This window comes from Euleptes europaea, chromosome 3 (assembly GCF_029931775.1).
Source record: "Euleptes europaea isolate rEulEur1 chromosome 3, rEulEur1.hap1, whole genome shotgun sequence".
In the NCBI taxonomy this organism is placed as follows: domain Eukaryota; kingdom Metazoa; phylum Chordata; class Lepidosauria; order Squamata; family Sphaerodactylidae; genus Euleptes; species Euleptes europaea.
Genome location: NC_079314.1, coordinates 77,104,687 through 77,125,737, shown reverse-complemented (window position 1 = coordinate 77,125,737; position 21,051 = coordinate 77,104,687). Strand labels below are relative to the sequence as shown.

Below are 21,051 nucleotides of genomic sequence, written 5' to 3'. Positions count from 1 at the left end.
AGGTTCTGCCACTGTGGCTCCCAAAGCTGCTTTTTAAGCTCAACAGCAGGTGGCCTTCCTGGGTGTGGGAGCTGTATGCATAGAGCTATAGAGCAACCCCAACTGTGCATACAGTTTCCCTATTGGGCTGCGCATAGGCAACATCTTTAAAATGTGGGGAAATGTATTGGATTTGCATAAAAGGCACATTGGGATTAATTCATAATGCAGGAAAATAATTCACTCTTTCATAATTCTACTCTTACCTAGTGGAAAGAATGACTGATCATTCCACTCTGTATTTTGCAAACACACTCTGGTTATAAATCAAAAAAAACCTGAGCACATTCTAGATATATCATTCCAACTGCATTTTCCTTGTGTAGCATGCTTCATCAAAGGAGAAAACTATTTGTCAATGCATAGTTCTAATGTTATGAGTTCATTGACATGCGGAGCAACAGAATGCTTTATTGGACACCTTTTTTCCTGAATTGGTTAACTGGTGAGTGGCAATTATGCCTTTCAGCATACTGAAACAGTGTTGTTACAGGAAAACCTTATAAAACTTTTGAGTCAATCTCTATTAATGACATTTCAAACATTTTCTGATTTTATACAGAGTTTAGACTTACCTTATATAGCCTTGTATAAATTTCAAAACAAAATGTGTACATATCTGTATATACCACACAATATATATAAATGGTTCATGTTTGCCAGAGTAGAAGAAATACGTATTTTTTAAAAAATATTACTTTTATTCACCAATGAAGAGCTACAAATGCACTGGCAATACTCAAAGCAAGCTCACAACAGAGCTTTAACTAGGCTGGGCCCTATATTTAATGAAAGCAGAGGGGTCTAGCTCCTATTTAAGAAAGATAGGATGGCCAAATTAGGGCTCAAGAGATAGAGCTTGTGGGATTTACTAAGCCCCCCTCACCTTTTGTCCCATAGTTTAACACTGGCATAGAAAAAGAAGCAGAAATAATCCTCTAGTGGAAACATATAAAAGTATTCCATGACTAAAACTATATCTGGGAAAGCATAAATAGATCCCACTTTGATTTTGTAGCATAAAAAACCAAGAAGATGAAGCGCACATATTGTCAGCCCAGTGCTTATGGGGAGCGGGGCAGAGCCCACCATCATCTCTGCAACCCACCAACCCCATGACCCTGGCCTCCTCCAACACTCCCAGGACAGGTTTACAATAAAAGGCACAGCGACAGTAGCTGGATGAAATGGCCACAACTTTATTGTTACAGCAATAGGCATTGGCATGGCATTGGGGCGTGATCCTTAACATCGGCCTGCCCGGTGCGGGCTGATGTGACCAACCTCCCAGCCCACTTGCTGTGAACAAAAGAGATGGCAGTATCTGAACCCACATGGACAGAAGCCAGCTGTGTAGTTCCCTGCCACTTGGAATGAGGCCAACCCATTTGCCCCTCATTGGGCAAGTCCCTTGGCAGCCCCCAAGCTGGGCTTGTCCCCTGGCAGTCCCCAGAGATGGGCTTGCTCCAATACCTTTTCGGCCTCCCCCAAAATCCCCTATTGGCATCCTCCGGGGGGGGGGGAGAGGGCATGCAGGCCGGTTTTCCCCCAGACTGGATCCAGCCCAATGCCAAACCACCAACACAAAGTTGTGACAAACAATAAACCCAAACACTGAATAAAGGGAGTGTGGGTGGGGCAACCAGAAGCCGGATGCTGTTGGGGCCAGCCAGGCCCTGCTTAAATATGTCACCACCGGACCTGAGTGAAAACTCAAGGTCCGGCAGAAGGCAAAGCAGCTGGTCGATTGCCTCGAGCTCTCAAAGGTGGAACATGAAGCCACAAGCAGGGAGGAGGAACATGGTGAAGGGGAAGACAAGGCACGGAGTGGGGGTCGGTCGCCTACTTGGGTTTGTCTCTGGATAATGTACATAAGCGGCTATGAAATACAGCCTGTAGCTCAGTAAAACTATCAATTTATAAACACTAATCATGCAAAAGGGTCTATATAATTATTCAGTGTTAACCCATATGTTATTACTGTATTTTATGTTGGGGAAGTAGCATAGAGTAATTTTGCAAGTGGGTTTTGAAAAGTACATTAAGTTTAGAAGTGGGTCCCATTTCATAGCATTTGAGAATCATATTATTGACTTAACATAGGTAAAAATTCTTTCCTCACTAAAAAATACATACCTGATTCTGGTGTCCTGACAATTGCACTGTCAATATAACCTGCTTCAGTGGTAACTGCAGAAACTTCAAAAAGATAAGTAGTGTATGGCCTGAGATTGGTCACAACAAAACTAATAGGTTCATTCCAAACAGAGCTCAGTTTGCTGAGAGCAACTGTACTTGAGATTGATAGAGTGGTTTTGCTAGAAGTAGTTGAAGGAGTGGTAGTACTCCATAAAAAAGATTCACTATTATCCTGTAAACACAAAATTATCCCATGTATCTTAATATTAAAATTAATTTAATGTGGTCTTCAAAATTCAAAGCAATGGATGGATTAATCATTCAAAACAATGCACAAATATTTCTGAAAATATACCAGGCAGCAAAAATCAGAATCTACACGAACAAGTACAAATCCTAGCATGTAATGCAAAATGGTTAATGATGGAAATAATTTCTTCTTACTTTGACAACACTCAAGTACAGATACTATTGCATATATCAGAGGATACAGCTCAAATTAGTGTTTACCTTCTAAATTTGCACTATAAATTAATATTATGAACCTGCATGTGCCTGAAAGAATAAAATATTATGTAAAATATAAAAAGAATATTCCTAATAAAACAGTCTCAAATTTTGTTTCTAGCACTTATCAACCATGTCTGTCAAAATCAATATAAATAAGAAAATTAGACAGCCTAGAACTAAATATTGTTGATTAGCATAGCTTGTACATAATTAACTAATTAACTAAGAAGATTGAACTTCTAGAATATTGCAAATACATTCTTTCAGATCAAGTATAAAACCAAGATATTAAATTGCAACCATTAAAACCATGTTTTACAACTAAAAGATATTAGCCCTGATGAGTTTGGAACAATTTCATTTTTAATCCACTTCTGCATATATAACTGGGACTCTGCATAGGTTTTAGATATACAGAACTGTTGTTTGTACTAATATTGTTACCATTACTTTCATTCTTACCACATGGTACAAGCATACCTCAGAGATATTGCAGGTTTGGTTCCACACCACTGCAATAAAGCGAGTCACATTATGTATTTATTTTTGGTTTCCCAGTGCATATAAAAGTTATATTTACACTATACTGTAGTCTAAAACATTTACTGTAATAATAATGAAAAAGTTTGAAATATTGCAAGATTTACCAAAATGTGTCAGAGTCTTTATGTGAGCAAATGCTATTGGGAAAATGGTGCCGATACACTTGCTCAAAAATGCAATATCTATGAAGTGCAATAAAACAAGGCATGCCTGTTGTTAGCCTGCCACCGGGTTTCAAATATATGGATAGTTTTTAACCATACCCCAGCAATATGCATGATCTAGGGGTAGCCACTCCATTGTGACACTAAGTGGGACACTGGCCCAAGCCAGCAGATTTGAGAGGTAGGGAGCTCCACCCCACATTGCCTTCACCATCCCACATTGCCCCCAGCTCACCTCCACCCTTCTACCCATTATTCACCCTATACCCAGGAACAGAAGCAGCCAGTGCTCCTTTTCCTAGGAACAAATGCTGCAGGCATCCTTAAAGACAGCAAGGCAAGATGTGCATGCCAACAGGCCTTCCCAAACACTTGCAGCTTGCCATGCTATCTTTAAAGATGCACGAAGAACCAGGACAGAAGGAGTGTTAGGCGCTCTGTCTCCTGAGTGGGGATGGTGAGAACCCCTGTCAAACAAATCCTATTGATGAGAATCCAAATGAGGGTTTTCCTGGCAGTCATCACTGCTCCTTTGAACTTTTTCCTTCCTGCACTGCACATATTTCCTCCTTTATAGACCTTCTAAAAAAGGTAAAGGTCCCCTGTGCAAGCACTGGGTCATTCCTGACCCATGGGGTGACGTCACATCCTGACGTTTTCTAGGCAGACTTTGTGGGGTGGTTTGCCAGTGCCTTCCCCAGTCATCTTCCCTTTACCCCCAGAAAGCTGGGTACTCATTTGACCGACCTCAGAAGGATGGAAGGATGAGTCAACCTTGAGCCGGCTACCTGAAAGCGACTTCCATCGGGATCGAACTCAGGTCGTGGGCAGAGCTTTTGACTGCAATACTGCAGCTTACCACTCTGCGCCACGGGGCTCTTAAATAGACCTTCTAGCATCAGCTATTTTTTATTATTTTATTTATTATTATTATTATTATTATGTAAATCTTGTAAGTTTTAATGGCTTTAAAATTTTGTAGGTTTTAATGTAAGTTTTAAATCTTGTAGGTTTTAATGGTTTAAAGGTTTTGACTCTTTTGTATAAATTTTAATATAGTATGCTAGCTTGAGTGTTAATTTTGAAACAGAAAGGTGGGGTATAAATATTGTAGTAAAAAATACCCTCTGGACTGTAGCTACATTTTGCAGCACTGACAACTCTAGCAAACAATTAATAGCTACATAATATTGTCGAAGGCTTTCAGGGTCAGAGTTCATTGGTTCTTGTAGGTTAACCGGGCTGTATGACCGTGGTCTTGGTATTTTCTTTCCCCCAATGCAGAGTTTTGAGAATTTGGATGGGGAAAATGTGTATCTAGAGAGAGCAGCAAATCCAAGGCAAAACCTCCCCTGCGAAAACAGCCCTTGTCTCCCTTTCTGCTTTGACTCAGCACGGTCCTCCCACTTCCCTTTCAGCTTTGGATTCGTTTTCCCATTGACTTCTGTTTTCTGCTTCTGTCTGCTTTCCTTGTTTCTTTTTTAGTCCCCCCCCTCTTTTTGATGGTGTGTCCTGACTTGTTGCTTTTCCCCCTTTGGAATAGTTCTTTTCACTTCTCCCCTCGTGATTTACGCTCCCGCACCTTTTTTTCTTCACCCTTCCTCTTTGTTTCCCCCTTATTTTTTCTTTCTTCATTAGTGCAGCAGCCAAAGCGCCCAGGGCCATTTGTGCATGGGAGGCCACACATCTCTTATAATCTTGCCGTAGAGATTTGGATTTGGTACGGCACTCAAGTGCGGATCTAGTGGCTGCCACAGTGCATGAAAAGGGGCGGGCTTCTGGTCGGAACAAAAAAAGAACCCTTGGTCAATAGCCGGCCTGTGGGTGGGGAGACGTAGGAGAGGGAGGAGACATTTGCCGGGATGGGCGGGAAGAAGAAATCCGACTCCAGAGAGTTTTTAATGGGACCCTCCGGCACAAAGGGCGGGCAAAGGGAAAGATCGTAGCAACACAGGTTTGAGTTGCTGCTGGGATGCTGCAAATTTTATGGGCCAATTCGCGGCAGCTGTGAAAAATCAAAAATAAGGTCTGGAGCAACAAAGCATGGAAACCGCAGCAAACAGCCATGAATAAATGACCACTATGAATCTATTCCAGTAGCAGTACAGACTTTCTCTAGCACAAGGGGCCTTCCTCTGGTGGACAACACACCTCTTTTGCCAGAACAAGGTTCCTTGCAACAGAACACAACTCTGCCATTGGAGGCCTGGGTTCACACGATCCAATACAATATGTCCCAAACCGAAACATTTATATGACTTACATTGCATTCTGGTAATCTTCCAGACAGCAGGTCCTCCACTTTAACTGAGACATCTTTCACCACTATCCCACTTCTGGCATGCTTCACGCTAATTTTGAAAGTGGTTATTTTTCCATTTGGCTGCTGTGGCAGAAACCAAATCAGATTAACGGCTGAGTGGTTGAAAGCTTCAACGGTTAGATTCACCACTTTACCTGGAGCTTTAAAACAAGTGAAAACCAAAATTTAGTAAGGAATACATTTGGCACATGGTTAAAGGCATATTGGAGTCACCCCATGGGTCAGGAATGATCCGGTGCTTGAACAGGGGACCTTTACCTTTTTAAATCTGCTGTGACAATTCACCCTTCTCCTAATGCTGTCTGAAATAGAACTGTCTTGGCCACCATCCTAAATATAACCTGGAAAGATGCCCTCCATACCTACTCTGGTAGGCCATTCCATAGGACTGGACCTACCTCAGAGAAAGTCTGTGACCTGTTTATTGCTGTATGGACAGTCCTAACAGAGGCAACAGAAGAAGAAAGTTGCTTGAGGAACATAACTGGGGTGTGGGAATATGTTTTCCACCCATATATGCACCACAGCTTCAAGAAAGCCTTTTGTCTCAAAAACATACGAATGTCAGTAGCCCCATAATAAAAATCAGAATTTTAATATTCAAAGGAAAGGATAAGGATTTTCTAAGATTTGGCAACTCTTCCATGAAATTGCAAAATCTGTAATAAAAAAGGTTCCATAGTGCCTTCCATAATGTCATGTGAACTCTTCAGTCTCTTAAAAATGATTAGTAAGTAAAACGGTACATCAACTTACCACTTTCTGCGGTTTGAAATAGAAATGGATCACTAAATACTCCAATACCAGCACTATTTTCAGCAGCAACCTGCAATAAACCAAAACTGTGATATCAGGATAATGCTTTTAGGCCAACAATTAGTGTTATTCATACTATTTACAAGGGTCGTATATACGTCTGAGAGCTCAGAACATTTCATTAAAACATTGTGCACAATCCACTGGAAACTACTCCCGCACAACCTGCAAAAAAGCACCTTAATTATGTTGCAAAGTTCCTTGTTTCAGTGAAGTGGAAATATGGATAGTGGATGTATAGGTGAAACTTTTTGAAGTTTAATCCTGAAGTCCAAACTCCAGCCAAAATAAAAAAGATTTGCTATATTTCTGGCTCATGCTTAGGCAAATCATGTGAAAAGCAGAGTATAAATGCCTGATAATGTAAAGACTAAAAAGCTCTATAGTAGCCTCATTTCTTGGACTCACACTGAGAACTAAATTAATGGGAAAATAGCTATGTTAAAGCTTAATAAAATAACAATATAATGCTGTGTTTATATAAAATAATATCCACTCATCCTGAAATTACTTCATTTTTTCCAGTTTGGAGAGGGGTCACCTCATTTCAAAAGGGAATAACAAAAAGATAATATCCAAAAGAAGTGAGAAAAAGATCAAAGGCAGGATAGGTTTTCATAGGAACAGAGAACAAAATTATTACAAGAGTGTTAGTTCAGGGGACTGATTAAGAAGAAAGATTATACACACAAAAAGTACAGTGGAAGTGGCATTCAGCCACACAGTAGCCACATAGTGGCCAATGATAATCTTATCTCAAGGCAATCACATCTACATTCACTTCTCTGTAGTGACTGACCATGCAACGAAGTTGACATTGAATAATTGATAATTCTTTATTTCTGTGTAGTAATATGAACACAGTCATTACAGATAACTGGGCTAGATTCAGCAATTCACAGATGCAAGGACTTCGGATCTTTCCTGTGTTCCTTTCTCCTCAGCACCCATTTCTGTCACTGGGAATGTTTACTGATGGGGCTATGGGGCCCAGTTAGATCACTAGCCATGAGGGACAATAGGATGCAGGATATGCAGATGTACAAATGTAAGCCCATGCTTCATATTCAGCTATACTATGTGGCAGGTGCTCAATGCTACACCACCATAGTATATGTACAGCATTTGTGGACTGTGAACATATTAAAAAGTCCAGCTACAAGGCAATAGATTCTACTCTGGTGCCTGTAGCTGAAACAATCCAATAACAAAAAAAAAAACATTAATATTGAGGAACAAATGACATGTATTTGAAAAATAAGCACGAGAGTGTTACTTGTAAAAAGAAAGACAGAAAGCACTATAAGCTGAATGATAAAAGAAAGCTGACAGCAAAACGTAGCCTTTGATCTTTATTGTGGCTAGAATAAAGATATAATAAAGTCCTGCAATTTTAAACTTCTGCAATGTATGAATGTTCCAATGGATAATGTTTGTTTCTGCCCTTCCAATAAAGTGTGATATAAGGAATACATGAAACTTGTTGTAAACGATAAGGATGTATCTCAGCCCTTTCCCTGTGAGATGAGCACCTTTTGATCCAGCCTCATCTAACTTTAATGATTAAAAAAGACTAAAACACTAAAATCAAATGGGCATTTGGAATCAAAACTGATGAGGAAAGAAAGGAGACAGAAAGAAACAACTAAACAAATAAGAAATGACCTGAAGGATTCATGTAGGACTTACTTATGAAAATATGAAAGAAAACTAAGATCATGTTATCTGGAAGCCAAAACTCACCATCGATCTACACTATATATACAGGACTATTTTAATCAATATCAGATTCAAATTCAAAGTATTTTACACAATGATCAATATAACTGAACAAGCTCTACAACTATTGTCAAATTCTATAGGCGGTACATCTTAAGTATGAAAGACTTTTTAATCATCTATGATTTGTGGACTTTTCATTAAACTAGCTTTGCATAAAATGAAAGCACACAAGAAAGCACCATAATGTTCGCTCATTATTTTTACCAAGTCACTGCACACCTGACCCGGATAAAAGAAGTGCCCCACAAAGCATGATTATTCTATTTTACCTCTTATTATTTCACCCCAGGTCATTCATTTCTCATAGCCAAAGGAGTCAGCTAGATATCTAAAAAGCAAAGTAGTGTCTAACTTCACACTACAAAAAGCCTGGTGATACCGTACCCATGGCAGGACATTAATGCATCTCCAGTGCAATTCAGGTTGCACTGCTCTGATTTAATCTTGAAAACAAATGAAAGCAATTACTATTTTCCGCTAATTTTTATTATAACTTATACCTCAAAGTAAAGTCTTCAACCGTTTGACAGACTATGTTCAAAGGATTTTCAAAACTTTTAAAAAAGGAATTAGGTGATTCAAAACTAGTTAACCTGAGCTTATTAATAAATTTTACATTTTACTTTACAGTTTACAAGTAATTAGCAGACTAGAAAAGTTACCTGCATTTCGTAAGTTGTTCCTGGGTTAAGATTAGTGAGAAGAACTTCCAAACTATCTGGCTTTGATGTAACTTGAGTGTAAGTATTTTGCAGCCAAGGGCACACCTCTTTATATTTAACAATGTAGGATATAATCCTCCCATTTGGATGTGGTGGTGTGTTCCAAGACAAAAGAATTCCTGCAGATCCAACTCGTTCTCCCGCAAGGAAAACAGGAGGTCCAGGATCTGCATAAAGACATCCTTTAATTAAATTGTATTTTTATCACAGCTACTTCGTAATAACGAAAAGATCTGCTCTGTCAGAAAAGGTCTTTTTGAGTTCTTAAACATCAAAGTACAGCTTGTGAAGTTGGCTTTCTTTTGAATTCTTATAAAAGGTTAAATGCCTTTTGGAGCACCAAGTACATTCTTTCTATAAGAATTCAAAAAATGGAATGCTGAAATATTCACAGTCAAAATAGAGTTGATGGCAGTTTAGTTTTTAAAAAACATTATTGTAGCTTTGTAACATCTGGCTTCTGCAGTACAGATCTACATTATTCTGTGGAAGTGGATTTCAGCTAATACACTGAAACCAGAAAAATAGCACATTGAATTTTAAAAGTACAAACAAGGCATTTCAAGGAAAGCAGTGAAATGCAATATCACAAACTCACTGGTTACATTGGTTGTCACTGTTCTGCTGACAGATGAACTATACGCTGAAGAGGAAACTGAAGAAACAGTCACATTATACAATGTTCCAGGAGTAGTGTTTGAAATATCAGCCTAGAATATGAAATTAAACCCATTAGGGCTACTTCTCAATTTAAATGGAAACAAAAAGCAAGCATCAAATACATTTCAATGGTAACAATGGCGTACAATTCAAATCACACTTTCGTGTATTCTTTACATTCACATTAGCCTTCTTAAAAGACAGGAAAAGGCAACAATACTCAAAAAGCAAGAGGCTCTACCTATTACTGCACTGAAGGATTTGCAGAACCCCATGTTCATATCCCACCACTAAAACTCTCGACTATTCTGTTCGTTTCAGCTGAGAAATTCTAGAAAAACCTTTTAAGCTGCCTTACCCTTCGCAACACAATCCACAACAATGAATAGCTAGCATTCACACAAAGTACCTGTGCCTTTGCAGTTCCAATAAAAAAGAGAAGCAAAAAACCATGAAAACCCATAATAATTATAATATTATTTTCAAACACTGGAATCAACAGTGCTGCTACAACTTTGTGATGGCTTAACAGGGAAATGTTGCCTGCATTAATGATTTAAAGTGAGATCTTCCTGGCAAGTACACAATTAATGAACCTGTATTACTCAATAGCTCTGCCCTGCCTTTGTTAAACTATTCATGAACCCTTAAATGACTGGCTAGAGGCCTACTGCAGACTTTGTAAAGTATCATAACTGTTGTTAAGGCAACAAACCATAGATGTTGAAATTTGCTCTCACAAATTTGGCATGTGTACTTCTACATTCTCATCTATGTTTAAAAGCTTAAAATGAGAACGTCATGCTTGGCCAATTTTCCTATTGCCACAGTACAGATCATCCAAGCACTATTTAAAAAAAGCCTTCACATACCTGATACTCCCCACCTCCCTCATCTAGGACAGAGACAAAGCCATGAGGAGGTGTGAGATCCACATGAAACCTTTGCACACTTCCATGAGGTAACCTCCAGTGCAGAGAAAAGGAATGTGATGACACATTGAAGACTTCTACTCCCTGTGGCTTTTCAGGCACTTAAAAGAAAATGTTATCATTGTTCCTTCCATTTAAATGGATTATATACAAAAAAAAATCAAGCTTGAAAACTACCAAGATCCTAACAAAGATATACACATGCATCAAAAGCCTATAATGGATAGAGTGTCAGACTAGGATCCCAAGTTCAACTCCCCACTCTGCTATGGAAGCTTGCTGGGTAACCTTGGGTCAGCCACCTTCTCTTAACCTACCTAAGCCTAACCTACCTTACAGGGTTGTTGTTGAGAGGAAATGGAAGAGGGAAGAACTGGATCACCATACCATAAAGATTGGAAATTATTGTTCTAAACCACTTCAAGGTGGAATACAAATAAACACATATGTACGCAGATCTGATTTTTGCAGAACCATCTCATACTGCAAATGCAGCCTTTCCTGATAGTGACTGTTGTTTTAAAAAAATTAACCAGTTATCTTTTGCATAAACTCCTGGACTAAAGATTCAGTCTTCAAAATAGACTGTAAGTGCATAATTATCTAGCTGCACATGACTACATAAACATAATCATGGGGGTGGGGGGAATTACAAACCTGTACTGATTTCAGTAAAGGCAATTTCACCTTCGATAGATCCTTTTACTCGTTGCAATGTGAAATTATAACTCTCACCAGCGGTAAGATCTGCAATGGTGTGATGTGTCTGTGTTTCCAAAATAATATACTCCTTTGTGAATGTATTGTTCGATAGAGATGCTTTATAATGAGTAAAGTTGGTCATGGTTGGTTTCCAGATTAACAAAGCAGATGAAGAAGTTACCTCTTTTAATGTTAGATCACATATCCCCATAGGTTCTGGAAAAAAATTGAGAAAGAAGGCACCTGATAATATGTAGAAAAACAACAATAGATTAAATAAAATATTTCATGGCAAGAGCACATACAAGCTGTTCTTACAGCACCTGTGAAGTTGACATTAAATTATTTAAAGTGGTATAGTCTGGTAAAAGTTGCACATGATGACAGATGTGGTCCTGAACTTGGACATGAGAGAACTGGGCTCAAATCTTAGCTTAATCAAAAATTCATTGCATAGCCTTGGAAAAGTCATCATCCTTCAATATCATTAAACCATCTGATAATTGAAAACAATAAATGTATCATATAGCACTGTCATAAAAGTGACATGAATATCAAGCTGTGTTTGTATTATTAATGCATTTTCTGTAAGTATTAATGGGATAAAAGTTACTATTCCACAAATCACTGTAGACAGAGGATGGGATCTAAAAAGTCACATATATGTGCAGAAAGCGCTTTGTAAGCATCTAGAACACTTGTACACTTTGAACATAGGAAGTTGCTTTATACTGAATCAGAACATTGGTCCATCAAAGTAACCATTGTCTACACAGACTGCCTCTCCATGGTCTCGGGGCAAGGTCCTTCACACCACTTACTACCCAGTCTTTTTTACTGAACCTGAGACCTTCTACATGCAAAGCAGACACTCTTATCACTTGAGCCATAGCCCATTGATGAAAAGATGCTGCTGTTCTGGATGCATCCCCTTATGCCACACCAAATACCTCTCTAGAGGAACCTCAACATTTCAAAGAGTCTTTTCAGGTAGTTCAAGAGGCTGTAGTGAGATGGGTAGTTAGAAAAGCCCTAATGCACGTACTCCCCACATAGCAGTTTGTTCCCCAGGTAAATTATACTGAGATAGATGACTCCGACGACAAGATCATCATATTCCAGATCCTTTACATAGCAGAACAACATCTACATAGCAGATTTCCAGATGATTCAAACAAGGCAAAATAAGGAAAACACATAAGACATATCCCTAGTTCAATGTACATTCTGATACTACCAATAGAATTTACATGGTGGGAGCTTATTCGTGAATGGCTCAAGTCTGAAGGACAAATTTACTTCCATTTGCTTTGGTTTCATACAAATTTAGCTAAACTGCTGCAGATTTACTTAAGAATAGGCAAGCCAAGAATTATATTCAAAATGCAGTGAACTGCTCTTTAAACAAAACTGGAGTATCCATACATGCCTTGTTCAATTTAAATCACATAGGAGGCTTATACAAAGGTTGTGTGTGTACCCATAGTTTCTATTTAATTTCAATATTCCCCATAAAGATGTCCACTTTTAACAACGCAAAATACATTTACACACTGCTATTTCAAAATAAAATTACATAGAACTGATCGTGCAGTTACTTGTGGTGACTCTTTTCTTCACAGGCACACTGAAATCTTTTCCTTTAATCGTCTTTAGCTGAAAGATATAATCTGTTCCAGGCATCAGATTTTTCACTGCAGTTATGCTGTCAAAAATTGTGGTAGTAAGAAGAGTTTCATTGCTGCTTGTGTAATGATAGGAAAGCTAGAGAGAGAGAGAAAAACATATTTTGAAGTCACACTCAATGCTTACTTAAGGATTCTATTGTTAAGGAATAAGGGAGAAATGGCAAAAGGGATAAACTGGTAACATTGTAACAAGACTCATTCAAACACAGCCAAAGCACAACCATGCAGAATGAAAAAATACTTCTACACTGTTAATCCTAAACACATCAACAAAAGCATTTGTTTATTTGTTTGTTGGTTGGTTTTTTAATTTATATCCCACTTTATCCTAGTCAAAGCCGGTCTCAGAGCAGGTTACATCTAGGATGCCAGTGCTATTCTCTTACACAAGTGCAATTATTTCCTCTTAATCAGGAGAGTAGGAGTCAGCAAAGTAATATAGCATCTATTTTGTCTGTTCTATATTTGGGGGAACTCAAATTGATTTTTCTCACATAAGTTTGTTAGGATAATATTTGATTAATCAGGCCTAGAGAAAAATCCTTGCAATACTGGACAAGAAGCTGGGAAATGTCATGGGTTGGATCCAACCAGCTTATGCACTCAGTCCTGTTGAATGCAGCCCAATACCACAACCGCCATCCCACATGACTTTTGTCCATGAAGATTCCATTTTATGGTAGTGATCCATTGCTCAACAAGTGAACAGCTGTCTGGATCCAGTCCCATGTCTTCAGGCTGACCACCTCAATTCAAAGATGAGAAAAGGAAACTGATAAGAACACCAAACCAAGTAAAATCACAGTCCTAAAACATTTCTGGAGAGAATGGTCCTAGTAAATCTGTCTACATAGACAGATGCCTGACCTTCCATTTGGGTAAAATAATCTCTCCAGCAAATGGTGGCAAACTGCAAAATATTAAACGAAAAGGTAGACAGAATTTTAAGAAGGGTTATAAAAAGACCATTTTAAAAGGAATTTTATTGTTGTCCTCACACAGCCAACTCCTAAACATGCCATGGAAATTAGATGAGCCGTGATGATTAATTTTAAATGATTGGTAAAATAATCCTATTTGTCCAGGTGTACTTTGCTAAGCAACCACCCTACCAAAGACTTCTTCATTAATATTTTATGCATAATCTCATTTATTCAGCAGAAACACAGTCTAGCATGCCTGCCTGCTCTGCAATATGTCAGACAATAAGATTATGTCATTAGGATTAATATTCAATTATATTTTTCCGTAACATGTTTACACATTTTCCTTACCAAAATTCCAAGAGCGGTACCTGCGTATAATCATTCTTTTAAAATAAATTTAATGTATAAAATGTTCCAGGAAGTATGATAACATTAATTTATAATGGATATTTCTTCTTACTCAGATTAGTAGCTTTATAAGCATTGTGTTTTTCTTTTCTAAGTAATTTTCTTAAGGGACCACCGATATTAGTGCACTTCAACAAACTTCTAAAATCAGTTGTTTAAAGTGCATCCCTGTTTTTTTAAAAAAAAATAGAAATTGACAATATTCACAATTCTTTATTGCTAAATCCTGCACAACTGAGATGTTCAGGAAAAATTTTCTCATATGTGTTTAGATCTGTAGTATCTGAACATAGGCTTTGGGCAATAGAACCAAGAGTACAGGAAGAAGGTTTGTATCTCATGTTGTTCTTGCATAGCATTCTCTCTGAACTTGTATTAGGTGGTCACTGCTGTCAGCCAGTCACACCGATAACCTGTTAAATTGTCAGGTGACTGAGTCTGCTGGCACACACTTCCCCCTCACCACGCCAAATTAGATTGGAAAGATGTCAGGTGAAAATGCTGCTAATCTGTTTGGTGACATATAAAAATGGTGCATGCATACTAGATAGCTGATATGCCACACCTCAGCAACAGCCTTATATACAAATGTTCAGGGGGATACAGAACAAATGCATAAGATCACTTTTATGGATCAGGGTAACTGCCTTTATGCTGGTTTTGTTTGTTTGTTTTTAGTCAGATTTCCCTTTATGATTTTGATATATGTTACTGATATTTAGAAAAAGCAAAACCAATAACCACTATTGATGTTATATTTTCTCACCTCAAAATGATCAAAGCCTCCAGCTGGCAATTTCCACATCAAATAAACCGTGTTTTCTTCTACTCCAAAAGCTTGTAAATCTGATGGTGGATCTGGATCTGAAAGCAGATATATATATATATATATACACGTACACATTTAACACCATAGTAAAAAACAGAGTTCAAGTTAAAAGAATATAAACTTGGAGAATTTTTTAGCAATAACATGTTTAACAACTGATTAAGATTTACATTTTATATTTAAAAGACTCATAGCACATTCCTGGCTTCTATGGACGAATGTCCTCAGGAGGCCAGGAAGGGGCTGTGCTGGCATTAGGCCCCCCATGCCAGCGGCTAGGCTACTTACACTGTTGTGAGTGGCCCCAATACCGGGGGGAGGCCCGGACACTGGTCTCCCGGCACTGCCATGGCAGAGCCGCCCCGGAATGCTGGCTGGGCCTTCTGCTGGCGTCCCGGTGGCGTATAGGCCTGCACCAGTATTCCGGGGGTGTGCCGGTGTCCCAAGAAGCATTACCAGGGCATGCCAGGGGGGCAGAGCTGCCTGTAGGCAGCTCCCTATCCCCATTCGGCACAGAATTTTCTTTGTGGCAGCCAGGAATCCTCTGAGGAGGTGGAGCACCAGAAAGATTTGTCCTAAGGTAATATGGAGCTGTTCCTTTTAAAAGTTAAAGGGAATGGCTCCTATGTTAGATAATGGGAAAACTTTGTGGAGCTCAGGAGGGGCTGTTTTTAAGGTAGAGGCACCAAATTTGCAGCATAGCTGTTGGTGCCTCTCCTTACAAGAACCCCCAAGTTTGGTGAAGATTGGGTCAGGGGGTCCAATTTTATGGGCCCCCAAATTTTCCTCCATTGTTCCCAATGGAGGATGGATGAGGACACCCTCTTTGGGGTGCCTACACTGCATTAGATTACTGTATCAATCTCTCCCCACTCCCTAAAAATGGCAGTTTGAAAAACCCATATATAAAGCATAAACTTACCTGTGTTTATTCTCAGGAAAACAGGGTAGCTTCTTTTTAATCTATTGGTAGTAAAAATTTGAATAAAATAGTCTGTTCCAGATGAAAGACCACCAAATCTGAACATTCTGTAGAAGTGAGAAAAAAACTTTAACTTCTTAAAGAGGTAAGTAAGTAAAGGCTGTATGGAGAGCTATAAAATCACTATAACCCTACTTCTTGTTTATTTTTGATTCAAGGATTTTAATCTTATCTTTCCATTAAAATGTGATAAAACATACCATGGGAATAATATGCAGAATTTGGTATTCTGCATGTTGAATTCAGAACTGAATTCACTGAAATGGCAGATAAAGTCCTCCAAAAGAATAGCTGGCATAAAGATTTTCATTTAAGGTCTTCTTCTACATCTGTTTAGCTTTTCAACTGTAATTCTTAAAAATATTTTTACTGTAATAGGCTATGTTTTTTTCCAAATATGCAACATTACAGCACAGCATCGCTGAATTTTTAATATATTTAAAAGACACATTTTTTTTTAAAAAAAAAGAGCTAAACAGTTACAGGAAACCCAAACCAACTATCTGGTATACAGTTATGCTTGGGGAGCAATGCAGAATCTTCATACAATACCTTATATCTGAAGATAATCTTCCTTTTTTGCTGAAGTTTTTGCTAACCAGTGAAATGATGTACCCATCAAATATACCGAATGCTGGTGGCCAGGTGACTATTATTGACTCAGAGTCTTTACAGCAATTCATATATTTAACTGAGCTTGGCACTGCCAACAAAGAATACAGTATTTAAATTAACAATTAAGGTCTGTTCTAAAGTAACAGTTATGCTACCAGAGAGACTGAATGCTAACAAACATTTATCACAATTGAACAACACAGAAATACACTATTCCTTTAATAGTTGCACAACAGGCAGATATCAACAGCTAAAACTTTTACCACCACAGCATTTTCTTTAATAATTATATATCACAGTGAGTGTTATGAGATACGAGTGCACATGCATGCCTTTTGGGAATCTTTCCATGTTACATGCTATTGCATGGAAAGAATCTCCATATCCAACCAGCCCATATATCATCATTTAAGTAGCATGTTGTAAGCATCCTTCGCATTGCATGTGGAATTAGCAGCCACTGCTTCATCAGCTGCCCAGCCCATAATCTATCCTTGGACACTTACCCACAAAACAGTATACATATTTTCCTTCATATAGATTAGCGCATTACAAAAATAAATGAAGGCAGCTCCTATATTTCCTTAAGGTTCTCCACAATGTTTATAGGATTTTAAACAGTAGTAGAATTCCTCCAATTAATTAAGAAAAGGGTAATCGCTCCACAATGCTTAATACTGGCCTCGACAAAATAAGAACATAAGATGAGCCTGCTGGATCAAACCAGGAGTCAGTTCAGTCCAGCGTACTGTCTCACACAGCGGCTAACCAGTTGTCCTAAAGAGCCGAAAAACAGGGCATAGAGGCTTTCTTACACCAAATGAAGATGATAGAAGAAAGAGGCGAAGAGATGTGTACATCATTGCATGAAAACCAATCACAAGTATAATGATGGAGAAGGAAAATGATGTATCATGAATAAAATAGAGTAATGGTAATAAACCCTATCAAACCAAAAAGAAACCAAAAGCCTTCAGCCAGATATCTCACACATGATATCACAAGAAAAACTCCTTATGCATCATGAAATCTGACCAACTTCTTAGGGAAGACTAGTTCTAGAGCAAAAGATTTCTAGTCAGTCAAAAAACTGTCCCAACAGTTTCCTATAAGAACCGTTCAAGGCTAGTGACACCTTAGAAACTTTGTTTTATTATTCTTGTAACACTAGCTTTCATAGAATGAAACAAAATTTATCAGTTGCATGATGTAAAACAGTAAATAAGCACTTGAAAGGCAAAAACAGAGTTGCACTTACCTGTAACTGTTGTTCATCGAGTGGTCTTCTGTGCAGGCACGCATGGGACTGCGCTTGCGCAGGCCAGCCGCGGAGAACTGACTAGAAAGCTTTTAGGAGCTTCAGAACGCCTGGAGCGCTCCCCCTCCCCTCCGTCCCAGGCCGAGAGCGAGCCGGCTTCCCGCCCAACGGTCATGTGACGGAGGGAGGAGGGGCGCTCCCCCTCAGTTCTCCCTTCGCCGCCGTGGAAGACCACCATAGCCACCAAGCAGTAGCCCACAGCGGGGAAAGGAGGGAGGGATGCGTGCCTGCACAGAAGACCACTCGATGAACAACAGTTACAGGTAAGTGCAACTCTGTTTTTCATCTTCGTGGCTTCTGTGCAGTCCCGCATGGGAGAATAGCAAGCTCACCTACCATGGAGGCGGGTGTGGGCTTGTCACCTAATTAAAAGACAACTCTCACAAACAGCTGTTTCCTCCCTGGAGACCACATCTACAGGGCAATGCCAGAGGTATGTGGATCGAAGGACCAGGTTGCCACTTTAGAGAAGCCTCAGAAATCTGTCATGGCAAGGAAAACAGCGAAAGAGACATGAGCCCTGTTGCAAAAGGCCTCCATATGGAGTGGACAGCATAGTTCAGCATTGCTATAAACACCATCGGGAAACCGTTTCCAAAGAAGCTGCTGGTTCAGCCTTCCATGCACTAGACCAATAGGTTGTTTAGGTGCTGCATGGAACCTGAAGGACATGGTCTTCAGGCACTTGATTGCATGAAGAGATTGCTTAGTTAGCGACTGAGGATTTAGAAGAAAACAGGTTCGCAACGGGACCTTACCCAAGGTCGAACTTCAATCTAGGTAATACTACCTTAACCTGATGAAAAGTGATCACAGACCAATAATTTAAACAGGTGGCAGAGAAGGAAGGGGCTATACCCTGATCAGCTAGTCTTCTTGAGAAAGTACCCGAAATCCTCATCAAAAGTAATCTACAGATTGGGAACACAAAACATTGTGGTCAATAGGGACCTATGAGCATCACTGGTGTCCTGGGTCTGTGAAGCCAGGGAACAAAAATGCAGCATTAAAATAAATGTGACCAGTGAAACTGGAGAATCTCTCCGACGGCCTCATGGCATCCAGTGTTCCGTAGGAAGCAGGGACATATTGCATCTGCACTTGAGATAATAGGACTCTACCTGGGAAAAAACCATTCCCTTAAAAAGGGAAAGCAGGGAACATAGAGTGAGGGATTACTTGTGGGTTGATGAAACCTGTCAGCTTGGGAAATCTGAGAGAGTAGGCTTCTCTCACCACCTGGACGTCCAGGAAGGAAACGTTGTGCTGTTAGGTCCTTTGCCACAACCGGAAAAACCTGGGACAGCAGGACAGGGAACTCTCCCTCATGCTATAGATATTTACATTGCCATGCTATATACACTCATAGCAGTGGCTGAAAAAAGGTACAAAATGGTACTGGATTGTCCTGACTTCCAGAAGAATAATGTGATTTCATGAAGGAAAACATTCAGGTAAACACCCTTGCACAAGTGCTTGTGAGAACCTTAGTACTGGAGAGAACACAGCACAGTTCTGGATATAGGTGGTATTAGAATAGTTGCCCTGTCAGACAGGATCTGCACCACTAGTCTGGGAAGGAGCAGGAACCAAAGCGATATGCAATAGAACCAACCGTAGTAGGGGACGATGACTGGAAACATATATATTTGTTTGTTTGTTTGCCTTTGGTAAGGTATGTTTTTTAATGTCCTCTTGAAAACCCTTGTTTTGTAAATTCAGGTACCAGAGGTCTAATGTTCTTAGACTGATGATCCTCAATACACACAGAGGAGTATTCCCCAGTCTCAGAACCAAGTTGAACCAACAACCAATTAGTTGTTGGTCTTGTTTTTGTTTTTTAATTTTTATTTTATTTTATTTTGAAGCCTGTAGGTAGATACCCTAGGATATAGACCAGTAACAATGGTGATCAAAATTATTCCTTTTAAGAACTGATCTACATTTGCACATAAATCGTGCAGCTAAAGGGACAGAAAAACCATGGGCCCTTGAGTTGTTAAAGGCTCGAAGAAAAAACATTCAAAGTAGCAAAAAGAATGCTATCCTTTGAGTAGGGAGCAATTGGGATTACACAAATTCAAGTAGCAAATCCAACGACACATAGGGCTGACAAGGTTAGAGACAGGCAAACCTGCAGGACTGGTAAAATGAATTGTCCAATAGCCAATAATCCAATTACGGATCAACAGCACCACCTGCTGACAGGAGGAAAGCAAGTGCAACAAGCCTGTAACATACTGTAACATACAATTAAGATAATTGTCCTTAGATTCAGGACTACAACCAAAAAGGCTCCCAGGCAACTGAGGAAGGACATCTGAAAAGGGAAGTATCCTGAAATGTGGGCACCTGTGGATCCATATTAAGGAGTCTGAGGTCCAGTCGGGGTCCCTTATCAGCATTTTCCTTTATCCAAGATAAAAATACATAGATTAAAATTTGCGTGTTCCTAAATAAAGGGGTTTATTTGCATTGCAATATAGAGATCTCAGCTGCAATGAACTCAATATGGAGGGAACCCAGTGCCTTGGATGGTTAAGAGCACCATTCAGCATTTAGCATAAATCTACCCAGGAGTTATGCATTTATTATCCTGTAGTCATGCCTGTTTGTCCCTGTATGAAAAGTCCTTGGGAAGTCAAACACCCTGTGAGTTGGGGACGTCTCCCCTTATGCTGGATAAACGCAATATGTACAAGACTTATCAGTGTACATAATTTGCTTAGGCTAATTACAGCCCTAACACTGAAAAGTGTTCTTAATGGGAGATTCAGTGCTCCTGCCCAGAGTCAAAGTGGGCAGCCCCAGCAACCCCCGGATAAAAATGGGAACCTGACCCATATTAAGATAGAAGTGTCCCAGCAACTAGCAACTGGGTGAGGGATACTGTAAGAGGAATCAAGCATCCTCTTTTAGCTTTATATAGATTTCCCACCTTCTAGGGAAAAGA

The 21,051-nt window shown here is 39.3% G+C and overlaps 1 protein-coding gene across 1 annotated transcript in view; it reads right to left on the bottom strand.

Moving 5' to 3' along the window:
* PTPRQ (protein tyrosine phosphatase receptor type Q) overlaps positions 1-21,051 on the bottom strand; it is a 134,135-nt gene that overhangs the window by 98,405 nt on the left and 14,679 nt on the right. Inside the window, exons 8-14 of the mRNA XM_056846991.1 lie at positions 11,288-11,548; positions 10,571-10,731; positions 9,637-9,748; positions 8,979-9,205; positions 6,475-6,544; positions 5,659-5,858; positions 2,176-2,410 (exon numbers count right to left, since the gene is read on the bottom strand). Coding sequence (XP_056702969.1) covers positions 2,176-2,410; positions 5,659-5,858; positions 6,475-6,544; positions 8,979-9,205; positions 9,637-9,748; positions 10,571-10,731; positions 11,288-11,548 — 1,266 coding nt within the window. The remainder of the gene's footprint in view (positions 1-2,175; positions 2,411-5,658; positions 5,859-6,474; positions 6,545-8,978; positions 9,206-9,636; positions 9,749-10,570; positions 10,732-11,287; positions 11,549-21,051) is intronic.